The 24993-nt window shown below is 45.1% G+C and overlaps 3 protein-coding genes across 3 annotated transcripts; 2 read left to right on the top strand and 1 right to left on the bottom strand.

Annotated features, from left to right (window-relative positions):
- Nucleotides 1-781: 781 nt before the first annotated feature.
- lrrc18b (leucine rich repeat containing 18b) lies at nt 782-2187 on the top strand. The gene is made up of 2 exons (XM_068754761.1): nt 782-1039; nt 1780-2187. The coding sequence occupies exons 1-2, from the start codon at nt 782-784 to the stop codon at nt 2185-2187; spliced, it is 666 nt and encodes a 221-aa protein (XP_068610862.1).
- A 1466-nt stretch (nt 2188-3653) lies between these two features.
- On the top strand, nt 3654-4904 carry cby1 (chibby 1, beta catenin antagonist). Its single transcript, XM_068754662.1, has 5 exons — nt 3654-3742; nt 3942-4040; nt 4247-4352; nt 4449-4561; nt 4668-4904. The coding sequence occupies exons 1-5, from the start codon at nt 3737-3739 to the stop codon at nt 4746-4748; spliced, it is 405 nt and encodes a 134-aa protein (XP_068610763.1). The 5' UTR covers nt 3654-3736; the 3' UTR covers nt 4749-4904.
- An 8522-nt stretch (nt 4905-13426) lies between these two features.
- Nucleotides 13427-24442, bottom strand: ubald1a (UBA-like domain containing 1a). Its single transcript, XM_068754348.1, has 3 exons — nt 24248-24442; nt 23614-23676; nt 13427-15365 (listed from the first exon to the last, which is right to left on the bottom strand). Exons 1-3 carry the CDS (start codon nt 24353-24355, stop codon nt 15042-15044), a joined length of 495 nt encoding a protein of 164 aa, XP_068610449.1. The 5' UTR covers nt 24356-24442; the 3' UTR covers nt 13427-15041.
- Nucleotides 24443-24993: the final 551 nt, after the last annotated feature.

Raw genomic sequence — 24993 nt, 5'->3', positions numbered from 1 at the left:
TGACCTCTTCAAGTTATAATCTCACATCTCCCGGTTGTCCCTCAATGATGGCAAAACATGAGTGTGAATGAGAACGATGACAAATGCAAATCTGATTTAGAACTGATTCCATGTGATTCATGCTGTTGACACTGAAGAAACCTGCTTTGGGCCACGTTTCAGTCCAGTGTGAACAAAGTCCAACGGGTCCCAAACTCGGATCTGTTTGGTTTCATGGTGGAGTGAAATTAATGTGATTTTTACAAACACAGCATCCCCTCCTGGTAGATGAAGCATATTACACAGCAGAAACAAGTACTTCAGTACACTTTTTTATAGCATTCATTTACTAAAGGTTTGCAGTAGAACTGTAAAATAAAATATGTTACAGTTTAAAACAATGACCCCAGAGTTACTGTGACCTTGGAAGACGTCCTCCACACTCCTCCGGTTCGCCGCCACAAACACTGCTGAGAGCAAACAGCAGTTGCTTGGAAACAAAGGACAACAAGACCCATCCGAAGCCAAGTAAGTAAACTTTCTTGTGTCTGGAGTCTTGTTCTAATTTTTGCAGAAAAATCGGATATTCTTGTAAGTTTATTTGTGTTTAAAATACCTAAAAAAAATGGAAAAAAAAGTCTCTACAAAGAGTCAGCTGTGTCGTCATGGAAATCGGTGTCTACCGTTTCACCCGGCTGATCTGTGTCGGGTAACACAGTATTATACCAAGTTCCTGTCAACTCCTCGGTCACAGCACAATAACCACAGACATCGTCGCTGTCGCCTCCGTTTCTGCAGCTGAATGGCCAAAGGAAAGAAAAGCGGTCAGACTAAAACTCAAAGGATCACCCTGAAAGTGGCTCAGAGCTGCGTACAGCTGACGCTGGAAGGGAAACGATGCCTGGACCTCAGTTTCAAGGAGATCTCCGTGGTGCCAAAGAGCATCCTGAAGCTGGGACAGTTTGACGAGCTGCACCTGAGCAGGAATTTGATCCGAAGGGTTCCAGATATCTGGGAACATTTTATCAGCGTTACTGTTTTGGATCTGCATAGCAACTATGTGAGTATGAGAGAAAGGTGAGGATAACGTACGACAGGAACTGCAGCCTTTGCTCGGTCCGATCTGGACCGTGAGTTGAAACCAGTTCGTTTGTCTTCTACAAATTGAGCAAACACTTCAGGAGTGACGCATTTTGCTTTAAATGAGTTACTTTATGACCGTTTTCTTTGTCACGCTGAGAAAGTGGAGACATATTCTGTAAGTTTTCTTGTTTGAATCTTTAACAACCAGTTTTGATTTTTATCTTGTAATTTTTCCAGTTTTCATTGGGAAGATTTTGATAGCTAACTCTCTGCTAATTTGAAAGAGCTTAAATTCATGTAAATGAATTTCACCAACCCTTCCAAATGTTGCAGCCTTTGTTGAGGTGTGGATGAAGTGTGGAAGTGGATTCCAGTGGTTTGGGACACTTAACCAAAATGAGGACCTAAAATGAACATATTGCTGATTGTGTCACTTTAATCCTTTGTTTTTATTACTTCTCAAAAGTCTCCTTCCTTTGTCAAACAATAGTAAATTGTTTAGGTCTAAATGATTGTCATTATAGAGGTGATGCACAAATAATCAAAGATCTATTCCTGCGTTGGTTCATCAAGGGAAAAGCATATGCTGTAGCACGTATTCAAGGTTTCTCCCCATTCTAGGATCCCAGTTTTAAAGGTACACAACAGTCACATCTACAGCTGTTAAATATCCTTAATAAATCGTGTCATGAAATCTAGATTGTGCTTCTGTTGCAGCTTGAGGAAGTACCTCCGACCATCGGTCGTCTCCAGAACCTGCTGAACTTGAACCTGTGTAACAACCGCCTGACGAGCCTCCCCATCGAGCTCGGCCTCCTGAAGAAACTCCACACCCTCAACCTGGGTCTCAACCAGCTGGAAGCTCTTCCCTCCTCCATCGGCGCGCTGAAGGAGCTCCGATACGTCGGCCTGTCCGACAACCGATTCGCCCGTGTCCCTGGCTGCCTCGCCAAGCTGAGCAAGCTGCAAAAGGTCAACCTGGACAGAAACCCCATCCCCACTGAGCAGGAATCCAGTCGGGAGCCACCCGCAGTGCCCGAGAGGCTTTACCTGGTCGGTGAGACCGTCCTGTGTGAGGACTGCAGGGTTAGGTGTCAAACAGAGAGGAAGAAGCTGGACCATTAGACAACAGGACAGAACGCAGGGATGTGAAGCATGATGCTGGTGTGGACTGTGTTCTGGTCAAATACTTCAGGAATTTAGAAAATAAAGTTTGATACCCTAGAGCACTGAGAGCGCACACGCCTCATCGAAGGCTGTAGCATTTGGGAAGGTTTGTGGAGGTTCATCCTAAATAAAAGTGATTTTGAATAGTAGTACAGAACAACGCAAACAACGCAAGATTGGCTGGATGGTTTATTTTGCTTTTTGGGGGTTGATAATGACCCAAATCTTCCATAATAGTGCAGAAACATGGGAAAGGTGTGTTTTTCACAATATGGGACCTTTAAAAAAATTTGAAAGACAGTACTCAACACAGCATACATAAATGTCTCCTTTTGCTCTTCAGATTAACACTAAATTACACGTTTTTGTATATAATTTTCACAATTATTTTCTTCAAAATAATCATTATAAAATAATTCTTTTTTTTTTTTTCATTTTCTAACCGCTCATCCTGTTATCGGGTCGCGGGCCAAGCTGGAGCCAATCCCAGCAGTCAATGGGCGAGAGGCAGGGGACACCCTGGACAAGCCGCCGGTTCATCGCAGGGCAACACAGAGACATACGACCAGCCACACACACACTCACACCTACGGGCTGTCCACGCCCCTATTTACATACGCAAATCATACGTAAATGACCTTTGCACCTGAGATTCATTCGTCTGCGCGACCAGAAAATTAAAACAAAAGGATTCATAAGAGAAACTTCACCGAGAGCGAGTTGGAGACGCTTTTAAGAAGTGGAGGCGCGCAGAAATATACGGTTTGGTAAACGCGAGAGGAGTGAGTGGGAGCGTGCGTGTGAGGCTGATTAAGACATTCCACACTTTACACACGGAGTTATTAACGTGAGTTCTTTGCACACGGAGAAAATCAGGGGCTTGTTAGAAAGATCTGAAGCTGTATTTTAACCAGCGATAAACAGCAAGTCACTAACTTTAACCACTGACTAGTAGTGATGCTGTGAAGACGGGACAGCGTTTGGGGGCGCGCCTGCGCAACACGGGACTAACTTTAATGAAAGAATATCGTGATGCTCCGATTACATTAGGAACACCGGCTCTCGCTGCAAACTGCGCTTTAATGTTTAAAGGTTAATATTTTGATCTTGATCTCAAGCCAAGAATAAGAATTAAGTATGATAATTAAAAGCAAAGAATAAGGACTTTAGAATGAGAAGCGCATCAGCTGAGTGCAGTATCAAGGTGACGCGTCTCCATTCTCAGGATGTTCCATTACCTCGCCTGGATAGGGGTGTTTTTTCAACCGAAGCCGACTTTTAAATATAAACTCTACGTAAAAGAATGACAAAATTATGCGTTATAATATATTTCTAACGTTTAAATGAGCGTTTTTGTAGAATAATGTACAACCACTTTACACCGAAACCTTCTTTGTATCTCCAACGCCATGGGACATTCCGCGCATGCGCTGTGTCAAGCATGGTGTTGATTTTTGAGAGCAAATATTTTCTGCTGGAACGCTAAGAATTGTAAGAAGTATTTTGTATGGAGGTAAGTATGCTAGTTTCATATTTTCACAGTTCTTCCGCGACGTAGCAAACATTTGAAATTCCATCTCAGGTGTGAGTATTTACTCGCGTCTAGCTGCCTTAGCCACCTAGCATTAGCACAGCGCCTCTCTTAGCAAACGTACACAGACACACACACAGGGGCTGCGTAATGTTTTAATGGTGCGCTGTCTTTTACGCAGGAGCTTAAAAGATCATTAAAGATGCCACTCTTTGGAAGCACGTTCAGTCCGAAGAAGACTCCACCTCGGAAGTCTTCCTCTCTCTCCAGCCTTCATACGGTGAGTTTAAACCTTATGCTACATCTTCATGCTACATCATGATGCTGAAGATGCTCGATAGGATGGTTTAGTTCATATTACTATCTATGTTTGTCATTGATGCATCATTAAATGTACACCATTCCCCGATGCTTCACCTGCATAGAGTAAATGATTGATGCCTGGAGAGAGTTAAAAGGCTGTTTGTTGTTGTTGTTGCCCTTTAGTTGGATCGCTCCACCAGAGAAGTCGAACTGGGCCTTGAGTTTGGACCTCCTAATATGAACATTGGTGGTCAGACGTGGAGATTTGTAGATGGACAGTGGATAACAGGTGAAGACCGTCACCATATATTTGTGTGTTTGTGTTGTAATTGTTGTACATTTGTGTTTTATTTGATTTTTTTTTTTTTTTTTTTGTCTGATCTAGAATCTGGTGGGAACACATCTAGTCGGGAACTTCAAAGAGTTAAGAAAAGAAATACACAGCTGGAGGAAGAGAACAACCTTCTGAAATTAAAGATTGAAATTCTCGTAGATATGGTACGAACCGAGTGCCTTCGATTAGTGTCTCTGCATTTGTCATGCAGTTTCAGCTGTTAATGTGTATTTGTGTCCGGCAAACTTGTTAATGAACTGTTTTTTGCAGTTAACCGAGACGACCGTTGAGTACCACCAGATGGAGAAGGAGGTAAAAGATATAAAGAGTCAACAGCATCGGAAGAAATAACTAATACGGACAGAATATGTTGTTCATTCACAAAATGTCTAAAAAGTTCATGTTTTTTTATGGTTTTTATAGTGATAGATTTGTAAAGTGTCTTGGTTTGAGGACGATTGTCTTTTAGATCATGCTTGTATTTATTAAAAAAAAAAGAAACATTCATTCATTCGTTTTCCGAACCGTTTTGTCCGATACCGGGTTGTGCTGGAGCCCATCCCAGCAGTCAACAGGGGCGAGAGGCGGGGCACACCCTGGACAAGCCGCCAGTTCATCGCAGGGCTACACGCACAAACAGACAATTCTTCACACTCACACCTACGGGCAATTCAGTGTCACCAATTTAAATAATTTGCATGTTCTTGGTGGTGGGAGGAAGCCGGAGAACCCGGAGAGAACCCACAGACACGGGGAGAACATGCAAACTCCTCACAGAAAGGCTGCAAGTCGGATTTTAACCGAGTACGAAGGTCTCTGGGAATGTTATCATTTAAAGGTTGTTGTTTTTTTCATTAATTTATCAATTTAAGTGATGATGATGATGAATATATTTATTAGATAGAATGTTAGAGTACAAGTACAGTCACACAGTAGCATGTATTACAGTACAAATAACGTCAAACATCCGGTCTAAGAGGAGCATTTCAAAAAAGCCCTTGCGGGCTTGTTTCCGTTGAAAGTCCTTCGTACATAAGTAGGATAATTTAAGTAGGAACTTAAATTACTTTAGAAAAGATGGAGATTTAGAAAAAAGTAGCATAAAGGATAAAGTTAGCAAACACAGTCACCACGAGGATGTTACCTGCCTCATGGCCTGGTACCTATAAATCACAGTCGGCGCGCTTGTTTTTTATCATTAGTCGATAAATGACTCACTTTCCTCTGTGGTCCTGCTGCGGTTATATTCGGTCTCGCTTATGAAGAGCTGCATGTTCAGCAGAGGAAACTGCCTGCTGTGACCCTGCTGGATGTGGAAGTCCACAAGGCTCAGCAGTAGGGCCGGTTGTTTGGTTTCAGGGTGGAGATCAGGGTCATCCTGGCACCCTTTTTCTGTGTTGTCTGAAGGGCTAGGGATCACCCAACTGTTTAAAGCAGGGGCCCCCAAACCTTTTCCTGTGAGGGCCACATAACATTTTCCTTCTCTGATGGAGGGCCGGGGTCAGTTTGTACAGGAAAAGTGTGATGATGGCAGGGGGGCCTAAACATTTATTGTTTTCCAGACAGCCACCAAATAACCATTTCTTCACAGAAAAAAATTCTGGAAATAAATAATAACACTATTAATAAAATACATAATAACTAAATAACCCATTCTGGGTTCGTCACAAAAAAAATGGAACATTAACTTTCTGGTCGTATGTGATTACCATTAAAATTGTCCGAAACAAAAGGAAGAATATTTTTCTTCAGAATATTAATATATTCTCCACTATCAATATTAACAAAGTTGATTAAATCAGAATGATTTAGAAACTTGTTTATTGTTTGAGGGTGTATTTTAACACTTTATTAACAAAACTCGCCAGTACAAACTCGCTGAATACAGGTATATCTCACACTCACACATTACACAAAACATTCACATTTTCCGAGGTCAAAATAGAGGGAAATCTAACTGAGTAATATAAAATCACCAATATGTTCAAAAGGAAGAAAAGAATGAGAAGGAAAATAACTAAAAATAAACACAAACACAAGAAGAAGAAAAATAAAATATACAGGTCACTTCAAAATAAATTACAAACAAGGGGTTTGGGAAAAGTTAAATTCTGCTAGAAATGTGTACAATGTTTTTGCCTGGGGACTATTTATTTGTTTCAGTATCTTCTGTAACAGGGGCAGCTCATTCTTAAGCGCAGGCCATGATGGGGGTGATTTGGCATATCAACATTTGTGTATATAGTGTTTTGTAATAATAATGAGATTATTCACCAAAAAATTTAGTAATTTGTTTGAATAGATACAATTTCCACACAATTTCCCTTTATGTAATTAATTTTCAACCCTTCTTTTTACCTATCTCAAAAATAATTGAATTGAATACTTAAATTTAAATGAAATGCCTGTTTCGTGCTCTTCCCATATTGTTCATTGGATAAAGCCACATGTATACTGAATGTAAATAATGTCTGCCTCAGTAAATGATAGTTCTTAAAATCACATGAGCCTTGTGGTGTTGGGTAGCGCAGTGTACCGCCTGTTCAACTGTGAAATTGTTGGCCCCATGTGACAACAGCCGACGACTGTAGCATCAATAAAGCCTGGAGCCGCTTTAGAGCATCAGCAGAGCACATGATGTCCCTCTGACCTATATTCCACACAACCTCACACCATAAATGTATATTGGGTTGTTAAATGAACTGGCAACAGACTGCAGTTACATGGGCACACAGATAAAGCGTCTTTTTTATAATCCTTATCGGCAACCTCCTTTGATTTTTGATTTGAAACCTGTTTGCTGTTTGATTTGGACGGTGCGGCGGAAGTTCTCTGGGCCACCGAGGACAGACTGAGCAAGTAGACGGGACACAAAGAGGTGAATGAGACATTTGTGCATTTTCTCATTTTCTAACCGCTTATTCCGTTATCGGGTCGCGGGCCAAGCTGGAGCCAATCCCAGCAGTCAATGGGCGAGAGGCAGGGGACACCCTGGACAAGCCGCCAGTTCATCGCAGGGCAACAGAGAGACAGACAACCAGCCACACACACACTCACACCTACGGGCAATTTAGTGTCACCAATCAGCCTAGGCTGCATGTTTTTGGTGGTGGGAGGAAGCCGGAGAACCTGGAGAGAACCCACACAGACACGGGGAGAACATGCAAACTCCTCACAGAATGGCCACAAGCCAGAGACGAACCTGCGACCATCTCGCTGCGAGGCAACAGTGCTTACCACTGCGCCGCCGAGCCGCCCCATTTGTGCATTTTCAACGATGTAAAGATTTCCAAAAGCTCAAAAGCAAACCCTCAAATTTGTTTCTCCATCTGACCAGAAGGTGTCAGTCTCCTACGCTAAAGGAGGAAGTCGGGCCTACAGAGGATTATGTCCTTGGCGTTATCGGATGATGTCATCAGTCCTGCAGCAGCAGACCTCCATGAAGCCATTCATCCCTCAATGCAGCAACCTGGCATATCATCATTATTTAAACAAGCCTCATACTTATCTTTCACCAGTTTTAAAACTCAGGTGTGCGTGTGCATGTGTGTGTGTGTGTGTGTGTCATGCATACAGATCAAATAACGGTATCAAATAACAGCAGATTATGTGACCTGTCGGGTGTTAGTCACCCAAGGAGGACAGATATTGTCTTTGAAGGTTATCAAGCTTCATTATTTAGCAACACAAAGCACGTTAGTGTTTCTCTAACAGAATAAAGACCAGTGTCGTCTCCATGACAATCTATAAGAGTATTTGATTTCCTGAGTCACAGAATTAAACCCCGACATCCCACAAATGCATTCATCCAATAGCATCTTTTATTCTTCTTCAGTCTCTCCAACAATTTCTTCTTATTTCTGAGGGATATAAAATATAAAAAAATTAAACTAACTAACATTTAAATTAAAATAAAGCACACGGGACAGACTGCAACAACTTTTTCCAGGAAGAGAAAAAAATGGAAAGAAACATTAGCAATAAGCATGGAAACATTTTAGCGTCTAGCTTTAGCGAGGGCAGACATATTTCTTGGGTTGCCATGTGATGATGATGATGAATATATTTATTAGATAGAATGTTAGAGTACAAGTACAGTCACACAGTAGCATGTATTACAGTACAAATAACGTCAAACATCCTGTCTAAGAGGAGTATTTCAAAAAAGCCCTTGCGGGCTTGTTTCCGTTGAAAGTCCTTCGTACATGTCTGCTCTGCGTGTCCAAGCTGTCTGTTTGACACACGTGTGACTCATTAACTTTAACACTGCGCACACATCAACGTTGCAGCAAAAGCTCGGTGCTGCCGCTCACAGGTGGAGCAACATTCACGTTGCGCTACATTGGCTCGTCAGCTACTATGCTACTGCACAGGAGGAACTAGCGCATGTGTTTTTCATCATAAAAAAAAAAAGAATAAAGAGTCCTAATAACTCAGCCCTGGTGTTAGAAACAATCCATTGAGACAGGCTGTGACGTGGGAATAGATTGCTGAAAACAATCCCAGGCACAACAGAGCACTGTTACGTAACCAGGACAACTAAAAATACTCCAACACCTCAGTGATGCGAGTCGGTCTGTGCTTACTAGCTGTACTGTACAAGCGGACGCCTCCCCGATGATCACACACAGTTGCTCTGAGCGCTGCGGCACACCCAGATTTTAGTGTGTGTCTGTTGATATAAGTCTCTCATTGATTCCTATTTACTTGTTTTGTGTGTGTGTGTGTGTGTGTGTGTGTGTGTAACATGTCCTGCCATTGCGTTGCCTCCAGCGCAGACAGCGATGTAATCATGGAGGATAATCATGGGAGCGGGTGTGACAGTGTCGGGTGAGTGGCTGTGCGTGCGTGTTCCTGTTCTCTTGTCTGAACAGAACCATTGCTGGAGCCATTTCCTGTGGAACGGATCGCAGCTGGACACCGAACACAGGAACACGCCGCCGTTCAGCAGTCGTTGCCGGTGGCGTGGAAGGAACATGTTGGCTGAGGGGCAGCAAGGACGCCATCGACCTGGGACGGCCAAGCAGGGGCGGACGAGCATCGCTGCATCACTACTGCCGATTGCGTGAGAGAGCGTCCTGGTCTCATAAAACACGTTTCGACAGGAGAGCCTCTCTTAAAATCACTGCGCAACATCCATGCTGGAACACTGGGAGACTCGGGCGCCTCATTGCTATGCTGTTCTATGCTGGTCCTAATCTCGTTGTATATCCACCATGCAATGACAATAAAGGCTCGCTATTCTGTTCTGTTACGCCCCCAACAACGAAAATGCATCACAGTGACAAATGACTGGAGTTTCTGGTGTCACCATGGCCACCACCTCCCTGCAAGGTGCACCCTCATTGTCTCAGGATTGACCCGTAAACAGAGCTGCACTTAATTCTGGTCACATGATTGCCAGACAGATAGCGTAGCTGGTGAACTCTGAAGTACTGATTATTAAGTACTTTTTGATGTAGTACATGTTCTGATCCTCCTTTGTAAATAAGCACTATTGCGTATTTGTAGCCACGCTAGTAGCGATGGCAGCTGGTTGGTATAATTAGACCCTTTTGTAGTCAGTTTAAACGCTGTTCTTTTACTGTTACACAACGCAACAAAGGTTTGATAAGACTAGAAATTGCATTTCTTCCGTGTGGTGGAAGTAACTACTTTTTGCAGGAAGCTGATGAAGATGAAAAGTATTTTATTCTCAAACACACAGAGAAGCTGAAAATCAAAAATCTGAAATGTTTTTCCTGCTCATTGTCGCTTTTAATATCTTATCTTGTTCTTTTAAAATATGCCGCTAACTTATACATAATTGTGCAAGTATATCTGTAAGGGTTGGACTTACTGCTGTGTACACACTCTTCATGCTGCTGTGTACACACACACACACACTCCTCATGCTGTTTTGTTATTTGCACCCTATTTTTCTTTGATGCAAACTGTCAGTATGCGTTTGCGGCAATGGACCGATTGCCCACCAAACCGGCAGCAATGAGCTCATTCTTGATCGTAAACATGAAAGCGAATGCAAGGGAGGAGCATAAAAACAGGACTGTTCAGGACTGCCGGTTATCTACTGTGCATAACAAAGTGGATGGCATCTGCAGGGACGGCATAGCAGATCGGTGGCTCCGGGGTTCACCTGTGAACAGGTGCCATGGATCATCTCTCCCATCTTATCTCCACATTCCGGGCTCTGCACCTCTATGCAAAGTGAGTGAGCGCACGGAGGAGCGACCGTGGTGCACACAAAGGCATGCAGGAGGAGGAGAGTATCTAGAGGAAAGGAGGAAGAAACAGCGAGGAACACACACACACACACACACACACACAAACCAATATGTGCCATAACCCTCCCAACAGCGCCACATAACACGGGAACAGAACCGGCATTGTCTCTGTCACTTCCCCAAGTGGACTGGGGGCTCCTTATGTTCACACACACACAACTCCAAGTCCAGTCTAAGTTTATGTATTGTTTCAGTGCTAGTGTGTGTGCGTGTGTGTGTGTGTGTGTGGCTAAGTCCAGTGCTAATGGGTTCAGCCAGGCTGCACTGATGCAACAGTGAGAGCCCAGATAATGTCTGCTTTGTAACCCAACTCAGGATCCCAGCTGAAATGGCACATTGCCATTGTCCAAGGTTCACCGCGGTCACACACACACACACACACAGATGACGACCTCAGTGCTTCAAACCACAGGCAAATGATTAAATGATAAAGTAAAATAGAAACATTAGTGTCATTCCTGGAGAAACGTGCTGGAAAAAGAGGCGATGTGTGAAAACAACAACCTGGTCCAGATTTACTTTTAATTATTGGAGGCTGAAAAGTTCTCAGTGACGCAACGGCATTCTGCCTTTTACACAATAAGTAATTAGAGAGTCACAGCATTAATTGGAGCCGGAATCCTCCTCCCGATGGACTTGCACACCTTCTAATGCCATCCGGGAGAAAACGTTCATGATGTCAAGCTCACTCAGCATCCCTCAGTCAGAGCCCAATGGCCGTTCCAGCACGCCAGAGGCAGGACATGTTGCCCCGTCAGTCATTTATTCCTTCTACCAAAATGACCATGCCTTTTTATAAGCAGGGGGGGGGGGGTTTAATAAAGCAATGGTCCCAATGGCATCGTGGGTGTTTCTCTAAAATGAAAGGATGAAATGAAATTAGCAGCCAGATGGAACAATTTAAAGGTGACTTAAATCCAACGCCGCTTCCGTTGATAGCATCCTCTATCAGTCACTGGCAGGAACCCACAGCTTGAGACGGGCTGTGATGGATGTGGCATCATCAGGAGGCACAGCTGCTCATTTTCCGAGTCATTTCTGCTCTTTAGGTGCCGCTGGCTGGAAATGATGCGTCATTATGTCATTCAGTCTCTCGTTTGTTCAGTCTTTATTTCCTAGTAATACTTTGGCCTTTTAAACATACTATTATTCTAGTTTTTTTTCCTTTTCCCTTACTCTCACTTTCACTCCACCTCTCACCACCTAATGTCTGATTGTGTGTGTGTGTGTGTGCGTCTGTGTGTGTGTGTGTTGTCACCTTTCTCCTACTTCCTGCTTGTTCTGCAGCTTCACCGGTGCAGACGGAGCCTCCACCTGCAGAGAGGACCGGGTACGCTGAGGTGCTGGGTTACAAACACCCCCACCTTCACACACCACCTGCCTGCATACCTCAGTCTCCTTCTACGGAACGTTTCACGAATAGTGCACCTCTTACTCCTTATTGAGTCTCATGGCTTCTACATTTGACATTCATTGTCCCTTTCCAAGCTGCAGGTTGAACCAACATTAATCATTCATATTTATTATTACCTCCGGCGAGGGGGGGGGGGTTGTGTGATCGCCGGCGTTTGTCCGTCCGTCCTTTAGCAAGATAACTCAAAAATTGTAATGAAATACTTGTAATGTGTAACATGAATCCAGCTTTTAAGATCTAATTCAGAAGCTGAAAATCTAATGATCTATAGCGGCTTAAAGTTTAAATGAAGGTCACTCTAATTCACTATTTGAACACCGACTATTACAGTAATATTTACACATGAAGCGGGTCTGGTGTAGCGATGACCGATCACCGTTCAGTGACCCAGAAAAAGAGTCCTGGTTTTGTGTTTAAGGACAGACAAACGGAACGAAGCAGTATCGCTCTACATAAAATAATAAAGCACAGCATGTGCATGTACAAATAACAAATACTGCAATCCTTTGACATGCAAGGTTCTCAGATAAAGCTGCAGGCTGGCAGAGAGCTCCTTCTGAGAGCTCTACCGAGAAACGCTTTGCCACTATGATGGGATTTAAGCATTGTTTACCTCATCAGTATGTTTGTTGTAAATAGAGGTGGGAACTTAGAGCTCTAACAATAATCATACTAGCAGCACAAATGTGTTAGACAAGTCGACTGTGATCCGGTCTACTGCTCAGATCATGTATGCAGTGAGGTCAGGCTGGAAGTTGTGATGATCTGGACCTCGTTTGATGCATTAATCTCACGCTTTGTATCCCGCAGAAGTGCTAGTTTACTGCTATTCCTGTTGCTCCATTCTGAAGCGCCGAGGTGTCAACATTCACCGGAGCTCGCTTTGAGGCTGGCACAGTCAGCAGAGGCAATCTCTTATTTCCTGCAGAACAGGAAGCGGCGAGGTGAGCCGAGGAGATGGTGAACTCTGTAACCTCTACCACCACCAACGGCAAACCGCCGCAGTGCGTGTGTGTGTGTGTGTGTGTGTGTGTATGTGGGCGGGGGTGTTTATGTACGATATGTGAACAGCCGGTCTTTGTGTTTACATCTGGGGAGGAAGCAGAAAGATTTTCCCTCTTTCTTCTCCATTTTTGGCTTTCATCAACGTTCCTTTCTTGAAAACTGAAATTTCTCAGAGACAGAGAAGCAAGACGAAGAAGGATGAGAGTATTAAATCCACCCATCTGAGATCAGGAGTTCACCAGCGTCCTGGTGTTACACTCAGACAAGTCTTAGGGTGGTATATTCCTTCCACTCAACCTGGAGAGCAAATATCCACGCAGTGCTGCTCAGGTTGACATACAATATTTATTTAGGTTCACAAAAATGATAAGTTAATTATCAGGTAGTCCACAAATATTGTGGGAATGGTCTCATACAGCCATACAAGTGGGGAAACATACATGAGAAACCATTTAGGAACAGCCCCCCCCCCCCGGTAACGCTCTGATGTCAACAAATAAAATAAGAAGCATGGAAAAGGATCAACTCAGTCTAAAAATAGAAAAGAATGTTGCTTCTTTATTCATTACATTAACGAGTTTCCCAAATTATGAAAAACAATTTAAGACCTTCAGCTATTCAAAATCTGTTCTTTTCTCTTATCAATTTAAAAAAAATTATCCAAACAGGAGAAAAAAAGGGGGCGGGGGGGCAGACCCTGCATTTAAAATATTGCGGTTTATCATGGTCATCCCTGAACTCTGAGAAACCCTCTGCAGCACAGCATCCGACCCTCATCTTCAGCTCTCAAGCCCCCCCAGAAACACGTTGGAACCTCATGTATGTTTGCTACAAAAGATGGTAAACGTTATGAACACATCATGCAAAGTGGCATTTCTGTTTACAAAGATGGAGGAGTCCTGGTTTTTTTTGTCTTCCTTTTTTTTTTTAGACATTTTAGCTGCGTTGTGATCCAAAAGATCAGCGCGAAGTCCCACCCATTTTCAAAGCCGCCTCCCTGAACCTTTCAACAAAAACAGAAGAATTTGAATTTATAAACGATTATTTTTTTTTTTCCTTTAAGAACCCCCCAAAAAAACGGCAGAAAAAGTAAAGAGTGGACCAGCTGTCGTCCGAGTCCAGCTCCAAACTGTCAGGAGAAGCCGTTGCAGCGAGGATCAGGCAGCATAAACAGAGTAGCTGCTGCCTTTAAGAAAACACCTTTAAAAACAAGTCCTCTGGTGGCGGCGACGGTTGGTTTAAGAAGAATCCCTGATTGGCTGAAACAAGTCAGGTGACCACCAAGTGAGGTAAGAAAAGTCCCTCCTTCGACGGTGGGATGTTGGTATGGAGGCGCTTCCTCTAAATTCTCTAAATGTCCTCGTGTGTGTGTGTGTTTCTGATTACGAACCGACCACCCACTCACACGCGTTTCACACTCGCAGTAAGCGTGTGTTGATTTGAGTCCTTCTCTCCCGATGCAGCAGACGGTTGCAGAACGCCAGTGGCAAAAAAAAAAAAACACACTGGCTGAAAGAATGAATGAAGAAAGAAAAATGAAAAATGTAAAAATGAAGTCTGCTGCCTTGAACGTCACTGAACATCACATAGAATCCTTGGACGTGACAATTAAAAAAAAAAGTTTTAATAAGGTTTCTTTATTTAGATTTTTCTCTTGTCTATGCATTTATTTAGGAAAAACTAACAAAGATTTTAGTTGCTCTCTTATTACTATGTGTGCGTATCTTTTCTCTTTTTGTAATGATATTTGCATTGTAGTTTTTTTCCTGTTTAAATGTCCATATTTTTGAGTTTTCCTTGGTTTGCGTAGTTTTCCGTCTCCTTACACATCCTTTAATCCTTTTTGGGACAAAAAAGACCAAACCCCATTATCAACCCCCACTCAACCAGTTTCCCTCCCTGGGGTGGAAGGGGGGGGCTTTTCAGTCCTGTGCTGCTCCTTCATCTCTCGGCCTCCATTGCTACGCTAGCTTTCTGCTCAGCACTAGCGTGGGGATTCACGCCAATGGGCCAAGCAGGGCAGGGTTGCGTAGGGGGCGGCCCCCGAGTCCAGAGTCCCTGTGGAGGTTGCGGCACATTAGGTATGTTCGGTGAGACCCCCCAGCCGCCGACCTGGGGGGGTGGAGGTGAGGTGGCCATGGCGGCAGCCATGGGACTGCCGCCGCTGCTGCTGTTGAAGCTCTCAGACGCCTTCAGCCGGGAGAACATGGTCAGCGCATCCGGGAAGTTGGGGGGTGTTGCTGGCGTGTTGGCTGGGGTGCACATCTGAGGAAGAGGAGGGATATACAAATATTAATATGCCTCCAGATCAAGAAGCAACAGAAACATCAAAAATGACGATCCGCGATTTAAAAATCTGACTGGATTCAGCTTTTTGAATGTAAATGACGACTCACTTCCTGTTCTTGAGGGTAACATGAAACTTGGCGGCGCCTTCATTTACAGGTGGTCCTCACTAACCGACGTACGTATTTACTTCACTCACACTCACTTCAAAAAGACATTATGAGCAGTTCTGTAGAACTAAAGGGAGAGTTGTGGGAATCCAGGGCACTCCTTATTCGTCACTTCCTGTTTCAGGAGTAATACTCTGTCTAAATAAAGCAAACTAAATAAACTCCATCGTCCTCATCTTTGACCTTCATATATCCCCTGAGTTCTAACCCGTTGTGACCCTCTTGTTTTCGTTCTGCTGCCAGGAGACCGTTTAAAGCTCACCGCAAACACTCGTTTCCTCATGTGCCGAAAACAACACTGAACCTACCACCTAGCAGATAGCTTGTCTCGAGAACAATGTTTGGACATCCAGGAATAGTAACCCTTCATCACCCTCAATAACCTGGCTCAGAGCCATCTTCCTCCTCAAGCCCCGTCCATGTACGATCAGGAAAACAGCAGCCTGCTCTATTCCACAGGGAAGAAGAGGAGCAGCCCGGCTGAACGAGAAGGCTTCAAGAATAAAAAGACATCAAGCAAAACGTCTCTAATCCAGTCCTCATTAATGGAGGACGAGCATCGCTTCAGATACAATGCAGCTGCTTGGAAACTCGAGTTAAATTCATTTCATTAAATTATTTATTCTACTAACTGGTCAAATATTCAGCTCTTTGGTTTCAGGGGGCGATTTTCCTGGAAGTGATGACAACATGACTCGACCATCGGGAACAGCAGCTGCACTCGCATGAATAGTGGATGAAGAATGTTAACATCCTCAAAAAAGAGAGAGAGAGAGAGAGAGAGAGACTCCGGCTGACCCATAGTTTCTGATCTCTGGGCTCCATCATCGCATTTCGACAATATAATCAGAGCACTTTGCCCCAAAAAAGTGCTGCAGCTTGCAGCTTGCAGGACACACACTCACCTTATGAAAGGTGAGTGTGTGTGTGGCAGGAAACCCCGGCTCATGGCTCCAAGGCCGTTTCCCGCAGTAAACAGACACCCTGGAATGCTGAAGTAACCGCTGTGATGCTTCCCGTTCTTTGCGATTTGGTAAAACTCGTGACTGTTTCAGGGTCTGTGTTTTTACCCTCACACAGAAAGCTACTGACCAGAAAACAGGAAACAAATCTCTGTGGTTTTCCCACTGAGACATCTCCACCAGATTTACTCATCTGCAGTCAGCGAACAGACAACGCATCTCTTCTCTGAAAATCAGAGAAATGTGAAAAAAGATTGATCCCAGCCCACCTCAAAACCCATGTTAGCATCTAACGACTGTCCATCTCACACTTGGGTGTTACGCAAGTGTGTGTCTGTCATTGATAGCATTCAGGATTGGAGCCGCAGACGTTATCGGCCCAAGGAGAAGAGGATCTGGTCCAAAGACACAGCGGCAGCCGTCTTTATCTGCCCTGCCGTCTAACTGCTCATCAGTCTCTTCCTCACTGGGTAAAACTCAAACGCAGCCCAGAGCAGTCAGCATGCACGGTCCTCACTGATCCCCTGCTGGTACCGCAACATAACATGTTGGAAATACACTGCATAAGGGATCCTCGCTACAGAAGAGCGAGCCCGACCGGAAGCACAGTCTCCACATGGTGTCCTGCAGAGTGCTTAAAGCACTGCTCTGGTGCAGCATGCAGTGGAAGCAGGTTCGTGTGCTTCCTTGTTGTGTGTACTGAGCAGCCGCACAGGAGATTAACTCTCGCTGCACTGACACAAGCAGCAGAGACTCAAATCTAATCGACTCTGACAACTGACGGGGTGCAGGGTTAGTGTTCACCTGAGAAACACAGCCGGCGCGCACACCTACACACTCACATGTCGATGGAAACAGTGTCTACGAGCGCGATACAGTTCAGTTCATTTTTATTTAGAGAGCGGCGGATCATAAGAGAACATTATCTCAAGGCACTTTAGGCCCTGGCCTATCAGACACAAGCTTGACAAACCTGTGGCGAGCACAACGGAGACCTGGACGAGTGAGGCTGGGACGTATTCAGGGCTACTACAGACACTCTGGACGAGTACCGGTACACGGACACTGCACCGTACCAACGTGCACCGGGGCGAGTTACGCTAATGACAAGCCCTGTGGGACAACTTGAGTTCAGACAGGACCCGTTGTCCCACAAGAGCAAGCACTTGGGGCAAAAGGCGGGCTACACACACACACAGACAGACAACCACTCACGCACACACACTTTGCATAAATAGATCAAAGGTATTTTACTGATCAATACCGACTCCGTACTCGAGTGGGCAGGGGGGGTATGTTTAGCCGATGACATGGCAGGTCTGGGGAGGGCACTGTGACATTTAATTGTGCCTCCTCTAAAAACACTACGAGTTGAAACATGAGAAAGTCAAAGCCGTCAACCCAAACAAGCGGCTGTCTGAAGGCTCTGATTGAATCCAACACGCTCAACACAACTCCATTTAGGAAATTCCCCGGCACGTTGTTCCCGTTGTCGAGACAAACTGAGTGATTGGTGACACCAGCAGGTGTAAAGGCTGTAGGGGTAGGTGGGACAGCACGGAGGCCTCACCTTTCACTCAGGGTGGGGGGGGGGGGGGGGTACTGTCAGACAGTTTGTGTTCAAAACAAAGCCAAAAAAGGTCACCATGGGAACGGTTGTTATGAGGAAGCAGCACAGGCATGTCGCTGACGGGACGGCCTGTCCACCTGGCTCTCAGGCAACGGCCACCTTTAACACACACACCCAAAAAACCTCAACCTAAAACGCCCCCCCGTTTCTACACAAACATGCACACGCGTGTGTTTTCTCCACCAACAGAGATGAGCCAAACTTATATTCTTCTGATGTGCCAAATCACGGCAACATTTTAACAGTGAGCTTTAGCAGAGGAGCTTTCCAGCGAGTTCGCTTACATCTCGTGATGTTATCGGTATAAATTTCACCTCAATATTTAAGTGTGCTAAGGATCCTTGTGACTGAAAGCATTTACACATTTTACAAAATACATGATGAAAAACTACCAAAACAACATGTTGAATCGCCAGATATGCGCTCAAGTCATTACTTGGTTGCTGAACCCTGAAGCTTTGTGATCAGATTTCAAATAATGGTATTAGATGCCAGAGAACAAACGTATGGGATTTCTGGAACCACAGCTCCTCGTGTTGTCCTGTCAAAACTTCCTGTCCTTGCTTACACAGTGACAGGCCACACAACAAAGCATGACTATAATCTGTTAAACTTTTGTTATCCTGTAACAACAGCACACAGGAAAGGCCGGTTAATGGAAGATCAGAGGCCTGTAAATCAATGAAGGCAGGCGGGACTGCAGTCAAGGACAGGACACACAGACAGTTGGCTGCACCTCTTTTTAACCCCGTTGAGTTTTGCGTGGGAGGATACTTCGGTTCCACCAGGATCAGGCTTGGACTAGCCCTGGTGCAACTCAAATTGAGCCCATTTGGAGGCGTGTCTACGGCGCCATCGGGAAGATCCACTCCTTTTGTTTGGGCATGTGAGATCGATGAAGCTCAAACCTAACCACACTGTCAACGGGGGAATGAGGGCTCAACGGAGAGGAGAGGGTAATTAAAGTTACCGGGAAGAGAATAAAGGAGCACACCAAATGAATGGAGAGGAATTAAACTGGCAGCCACATGTGAGAATAAAGGATAAAAGGGAGGCATCAACTGTGCATGATCCTATATACACACACACACAGGGGCAGTGTGGTCACTCGGCACACAGTTGAACATTAGCCAGTCTGTGCTGTGATTTTTGAGTCAACGCCAACGAATCACACTGGACAGCAGAAAGCCCGGAAGAACAGGCCGGGAGATGCAAAACAAAACTCCCTTCATGCAGACAGGGGTCGCATGTGCACCTCGTGTTTCCTCATTGATACGTAAGAGAGAGAGAGTGTGTGTCTGGGTGTGTGTGTGTGTGTGTGTGTGCGTGTGTATGTGTGGTCATGGTTCTGGGAAGCCGTGCTCCTGGAAACATGCAGGGCAGCATGCGGGAACATGCACAGCACAGGCCGAGCTCCTTCAGATGTGGCTACAAGCTTAGCATGGCAGCGCAACAACCCTCAGTCGAACGAACACAGACATGATTACCTCTGGAGTTTGAAAAGTGTCACGCGTTGTATGTCTGCGGGTTACATCCGGACATTGTGTTGTGTTGTGATGTGTGAACAAATCAAACACACTTGTGCATCACCAGGATGCGCCTTGCTTGTTCCATCTTGATTTAAAAACCCAACTAACAAATAATCCCATCTGACGATTGCGAAATCCGTTAAAGGAAGCGATCTGTCGCTTCAGACCTCATGGACTGAGAACGGCGTGTGGGAGCATACGTAGAATGTTTGAGCTCATTCCGCATGACTAAACCAGTCAGAAACGCAGCTGCACAGAGAACACCTTGTGTTTTCTGTGGCAGACACACGAAACACCTCCGTTATTGTGTCTACGACCTAAATACCTGGCAGCAGCACGCTGCCCCGACGCAGTGTTCCAGGATTCCTCACTGCTAGTCGGGGGTGAATCGCTGTTTGTTATACGCTTCAGATGGAATTCGTGGAGGCGGAGCCGGAGAGGGAATCAGCGGCAGACGGCAGTCCGCGTTGTCACGTTGGGATTCGTGGAAGGTAATTATACTCCTGCATGGGTAAACCGAACACTTCAAAACTCAGTGACATGGGGGCCTAACATGGATGAGAAGTCAGAAAAATCCTTTTTTTAAAGCTACGCCCACACACCAAAACCAGAGTTACCAGAACCCCCCCCCACACACACACACACACACGCCCCGTTTCCTCCTACTGGGTGTTTATACTGCCAGGAAACCGTCGTTAAACTGCTTCATCGTAGTTCTGTGCTGCCCGACGCCATTCCACCTCATCACGCCCGACCAGTTGGCGCTGAACCCCGCCTGCCGTCGAAGAGCTCGCTTCATTTGCCTTGGAGGCGATTCTTGTGATGAACGACAATTACACCAACATAAAAAGTTTCCCATTCAAACCAAGCGGCCGTGTGATCGTGACTCATGGCTGAGCTTGTTCCGCAGCAGAAGGAAATGGCTGCAGAGTATTTACAGCCTGTATTTACTTAATCCGATCATTTCATTAAAAAAAAGGAATGGAGAACATCAAATTCACAGGAGCCGAAAGAACTGGAGGCATCGTCTTATTTGACATTAATATAAAAGTTTTTCAGAGTGATATATAGAGGGAATAACACTGCAAAAGGGTAAATGTGATTCACAAGGCAAAGGAATGTCATTTTATTCGGCTGACCCAGTAAAGACGCATCTCATAGGAACAGCATTCATTTAAGAGCCATGACGATGAATAAAACACACGAGGCAGGTTTTGTGGCTTTGTTTGTTTCCTGGGGTCACATGACGGGGTCACATGCTCCCAGACCGCAGCAGAATCACCCAGCTATGCTACTTCCCCACATGTGGTCACATGAGGATTCGTTCATTCAATTTCTTGTGGCTATTTGTGCCTCAAATGAAGAGCTAAATGGAAACGATGATAAAACCGTGATCCTACTTTTCCTGTACAAACACAAAGCAAGGAACGCGGGGCAGATCGTACCGAGGCACGGCCTTTTTCAAAGAGAGCATCCTCTACGTAGTTTTTCCTCGAGGTGATGATGATGATCTTTCTCCATTTATGTGACAACCTTCACAAGGAAGAGCATTTGTTTGGAAGCTCGCTCTCCAATTGTGTATGTGCAAGTATCAGAACTAGCCGAGTCTGTACGACAAACAAAACTGCCTTGATAAGGTACTATTCATCCAAGGTGGGAGTATATGTGTGTGTAATATTTTATAAGAAGGGCAACAGAGACACAACACATTTCTTTTAGTTTTAGCAAACACACTGGCGCATCATTGCCGGAGAGGAAAGACGCTGAAAGAGCAAAACACAAATGGCTAATTAAATTCCACATTCTTGGCATTTACAAACAGAAAAAGACACAACTATCGGGGTGTGGGGGGGGGGGGGGTGAGAGGAGTGGGAATCGACAGCAGAGAGGAGCAGGGTGCTGTGTTTTATTATTCTGACCTACGCTGTAAAAGAGTTCACTTTGGATCCGTGTGAGCGATGCATCCTGTAGGAATGTTTTGCGATGCCAGTGTTTATAAGAGCAGGGTGTGTGAGTGTGTGTGTGTGTGTGTGTGTGTGAGTGTGTGTGTGTGTGTGTGGAGGAGACTGGTGTGGACTGGGAGGGGTTGGATAAAGCTTACACGATGATACAAATTCAAAAACACAGACACCAGTAGAGAATCGGGTCAAGATGGCTGCATTGATAGACTTTACACAAACACATGTACACAACAACAAACAGACTTAAATGCATAGCAGCGCAGCATTTTTGCCAACACCCTCGGGGTCTCGGTTTTATAGTAAAAGTAAATAATGAGAGCTTAAGCTAAAGTACGAGACTGTGTAGTCTAACTCCCCTCACCGTTTAAGATTTGATGCAGGATATCCGTGGCATCGGGTACAGAAATAACGCATCGGCAAAACAACTGAACTAAATCAGACTTGCCATACTTCACAAGTTAAAGGCTAAAACCCTCCTCAGACAAGCTGTTTAAAAATACACGTGCATTTATTAAACAGCAGTGCTTTGGTACCCGAGATCGGTTCCGCTCCATGATGCTAAATTTAGATGCAAGCACGATTTGGAACAGCGTTGCTTTTGAGAACTCAAAAATAATAGCATGAAGCAGCTCCGTGAACATTACTTCAAGGAGGCGTCGAGTCAAAACAGCAATCTGAAGAACGAGCTTAAAATTGTCTCGCAACACAAAACACCATCGATGCAACAATATGTGCAGCATTAATTTCTGCGTTCACGATTTAATCGAGGAGAGAGACAGCGGCAGGGAGTTGCATTCAATGTGCATGGATAAATGACGTGAACACGCGAAGACACTGCTGTTATGTGCAAGCGGAATGTGAAACTGCGATTATGCAAGAGCATTTGTGTCCGAAGACCTCAAACGCACGCAAGTGCTCTGTATTCTGACTTACACTGTCCAGTGTCGCGTCCTGTCGGAGAGACAGGACAGCTCCCGGCAGACAGTTTACTCTCTAAATTAGAAGAAGACATTTCAAGGGCTAAAGAGAGGACGGAGATCCTCTTACTGACTGAGCAGACGGTGTCGGACGCTCTGGATTCCGGAGCTGTGTGTGTGTGTGTGTGTGTGTGTGAGCTATTTCAATGCAGGATTGTGATACTGCACTTCTCAGCTATACGCGCTTCTGTTATTCCAGGAAGCAGAGCGAGCGAAAGACAGAACTGGTCAATATCTGAGACAAACACGTTGCCGGAGACATTAAAGGAGGAAACTAACAGAGAAAACGAGGAAAACGTGCAAAATAACGCTAACGTTTCAAGCAGAAAAGGGGCGGAGCCATGTTTTGTTTACAACGGAAGTCGCTCCGGCTTCTTCTTCTACTACTATTTCCTGTATATTTGGTAAAATTGCACATGTCTAAATAATTCATTCCGATCGAAAGCGTGATGCATGAACACGTAAGTCATAATCGGATCAATATTTTTAGGGTGCATCCGATCATAATTTTAATCCGAACTCTGATCGGATTAAATTAATTTTGTCCACTAGCGCGTGTTGTGTCGGGACAGCAGCAACCCCATGGGAATAAAAAAAAAAACAGCCAAATCATCCGAGGCAAACGAGACCGACCTCACAAGAGTCTCGCCGTGAGACGCAGTCGTCCTCTTCCTGGAAAGAGCGTTTCTTCTGGCTCCTATCATGCACATCCACTGATAAAGTGAATAATCATGGAGTCCATGGAGCTGCACCCATCTGCCCCCCCCCCCCCCCCCCCCCCTCCTCCTGCTGCATGCCTGCCTCTGTGTTTATTTCTGGAAGCTCACAACATGGCCGACATGTGCTTTGTTATTGTTAGTACGACGTCACACTCAGAACAAGGCAGCAGCCTTTAAAGGCACATTGTCATGGAATCCGGATTTTAGAGACACAAAGGAACAGCCAAAGTACAAAAACACCGACCGAATGATGAAAAGCCTTCCCTTTCTTGAACTCACCATTTGATGATGATGATGGCCATATGGGATATTTGTTTCTTGAAAAAAGGCACTGAGGGCAGTCTACAATAAAAACAAACAGGAAATGAATTGCATATCTGTCATGGAGGTACAGTAAACACCGACGTGGGGGGGCTTTATCCTAACACCTCTGAGCTTTACATTGAAACACGACACATCTAATCTCGTAAATCATTTAATCTAGAGTACAGTCTAATTGGATACGCTTCCCTCCGCTGGATTAATGCGTGCATTCCAAAATTATTTGGCTTTTAAGGTGTTCAAACTATTGGCCGTCCAAATTGAACAGGCGCGAAATATTAGCTCTTTGTTTGGCGCTTCGCGAGCCTTAAAAGCGGCCAGAGCTGGAGTTCCAAACATAAACATTAGCCGTGTGGCTAACGTTAGCCTGCGGGCTCCGGCCGGAGCGAGGAGCCGTGTGGCTAACGTTAGCCTGCGGGCTCCGGTCGGAGCGAGGAGCCGTGTGGCCAACGTTAGCCTGCGGGCTCCAGCCGGAGCGAGGAGCCGTGTGGCTAATGTTAGCCTGCGGGCTCCGGTCGGAGCGAGGAGCCGTGTGGCTAATGTTAGCCTGCGGGCTCCGGTCGGAGCCTTCCTCGCTTCTGTTTCTCTTTACCTCGAACTGCCAGTGCGCCGCTTGCAGAAGCTGCTTCGCCTGGTCCGCCGCACAGCCCGCCGTCAGGACGAACTGGTTAATCATGACTTGATGTTTGAGTTCATCCATCTTGTCCTACTCGCGTCGCGGCGACTGGCTCCGAAACGACCGTTTTCCTGTCTCGCTTCACTCTCGTTGTATTCCGCTTGTCCGTCTCAGTCGTCCACCATTACAGCCGGTTGAGCAAACACAAATATTTACTGTAGAACGGGGGGCGGGGCGTCGCGTGATCGACATGAGGCGGCAGCCAATGAAAGACGAGCATCGCCGGTGGGCTTTGATTGGCGTGCATGTGGGCGGAGCGTTCCCGTCGGCCTGCATTTTATTATTAATGTTTATCTTGAATGAAAATTGTTCTCCACTGTAGGTGTGGTTTGAATTGTGGCACATATGTGGCATTAAAAGAAAAGAACAGAAAGCAAAGCCCCATTCAATTAATCGCAAAAAAAAAAGAATTTGTTTTGGACTACAAGTCCCATAAGCCAACGCATTGTTTGTAATGCTGCAGAAGGCGAGGCTTTTGTGAATGACGGCCGCTCTCGTCCAATTCCCAGGCGTTCTGTGTTACCAAATATGGTGAAAACAAAAACAAACGCACCATCGCTCGGAGTTGAGTCAGGGACAGCTGCATTTATGCAGAAACGTTATGTCTGCGCTATTTTCTCACATAGAATATCTTATCTGTGTTTATCACAGCACTGTCGCAC

Source organism: Brachionichthys hirsutus, chromosome 21 (genome assembly GCF_040956055.1).
Source record: "Brachionichthys hirsutus isolate HB-005 chromosome 21, CSIRO-AGI_Bhir_v1, whole genome shotgun sequence".
Classification (NCBI taxonomy): Eukaryota; Metazoa; Chordata; class Actinopteri; order Lophiiformes; family Brachionichthyidae; genus Brachionichthys; species Brachionichthys hirsutus.
Note: the sequence above shows the minus strand (reverse complement) of the source record. Positions and strands in the feature narration are given on the sequence as shown.

What these genes read in the sequence shown, in the direction of transcription:
- cby1 (XM_068754662.1), top strand. An exon ending in AGATGGACAGTGGATAACAG is followed by an intron (nt 4,353 to 4,448) that starts GTGAAGACCGTC and finishes TGTCTGATCTAG; the next exon opens with AATCTGGTGGGAACACATCT. An exon ending in TTGAAATTCTCGTAGATATG is followed by an intron (nt 4,562 to 4,667) that starts GTACGAACCGAG and finishes TGTTTTTTGCAG; the next exon opens with TTAACCGAGACGACCGTTGA.
- ubald1a (XM_068754348.1), bottom strand. Translation starts at nt 24,355, where the DNA reads ATGGATGAACTCAAACATCAAGTCATGATTAACCAGTTCGTCCTGACG. An exon ending in CGGCGCACTGGCAGTTCGAG is followed by an intron (nt 23,677 to 24,247) that starts GTAAAGAGAAAC and finishes TTTTTATTGTAG; the next exon opens with ACTGCCCTCAGTGCCTTTTT. An exon ending in GCCATCATCATCATCAAATG is followed by an intron (nt 15,366 to 23,613) that starts GTGAGTTCAAGA and finishes CCTCTTCCTCAG; the next exon opens with ATGTGCACCCCAGCCAACAC.
- lrrc18b (XM_068754761.1), top strand. Translation starts at nt 782, where the DNA reads ATGGCCAAAGGAAAGAAAAGCGGTCAGACTAAAACTCAAAGGATCACC. An exon ending in TGGATCTGCATAGCAACTAT is followed by an intron (nt 1,040 to 1,779) that starts GTGAGTATGAGA and finishes CTTCTGTTGCAG; the next exon opens with CTTGAGGAAGTACCTCCGAC.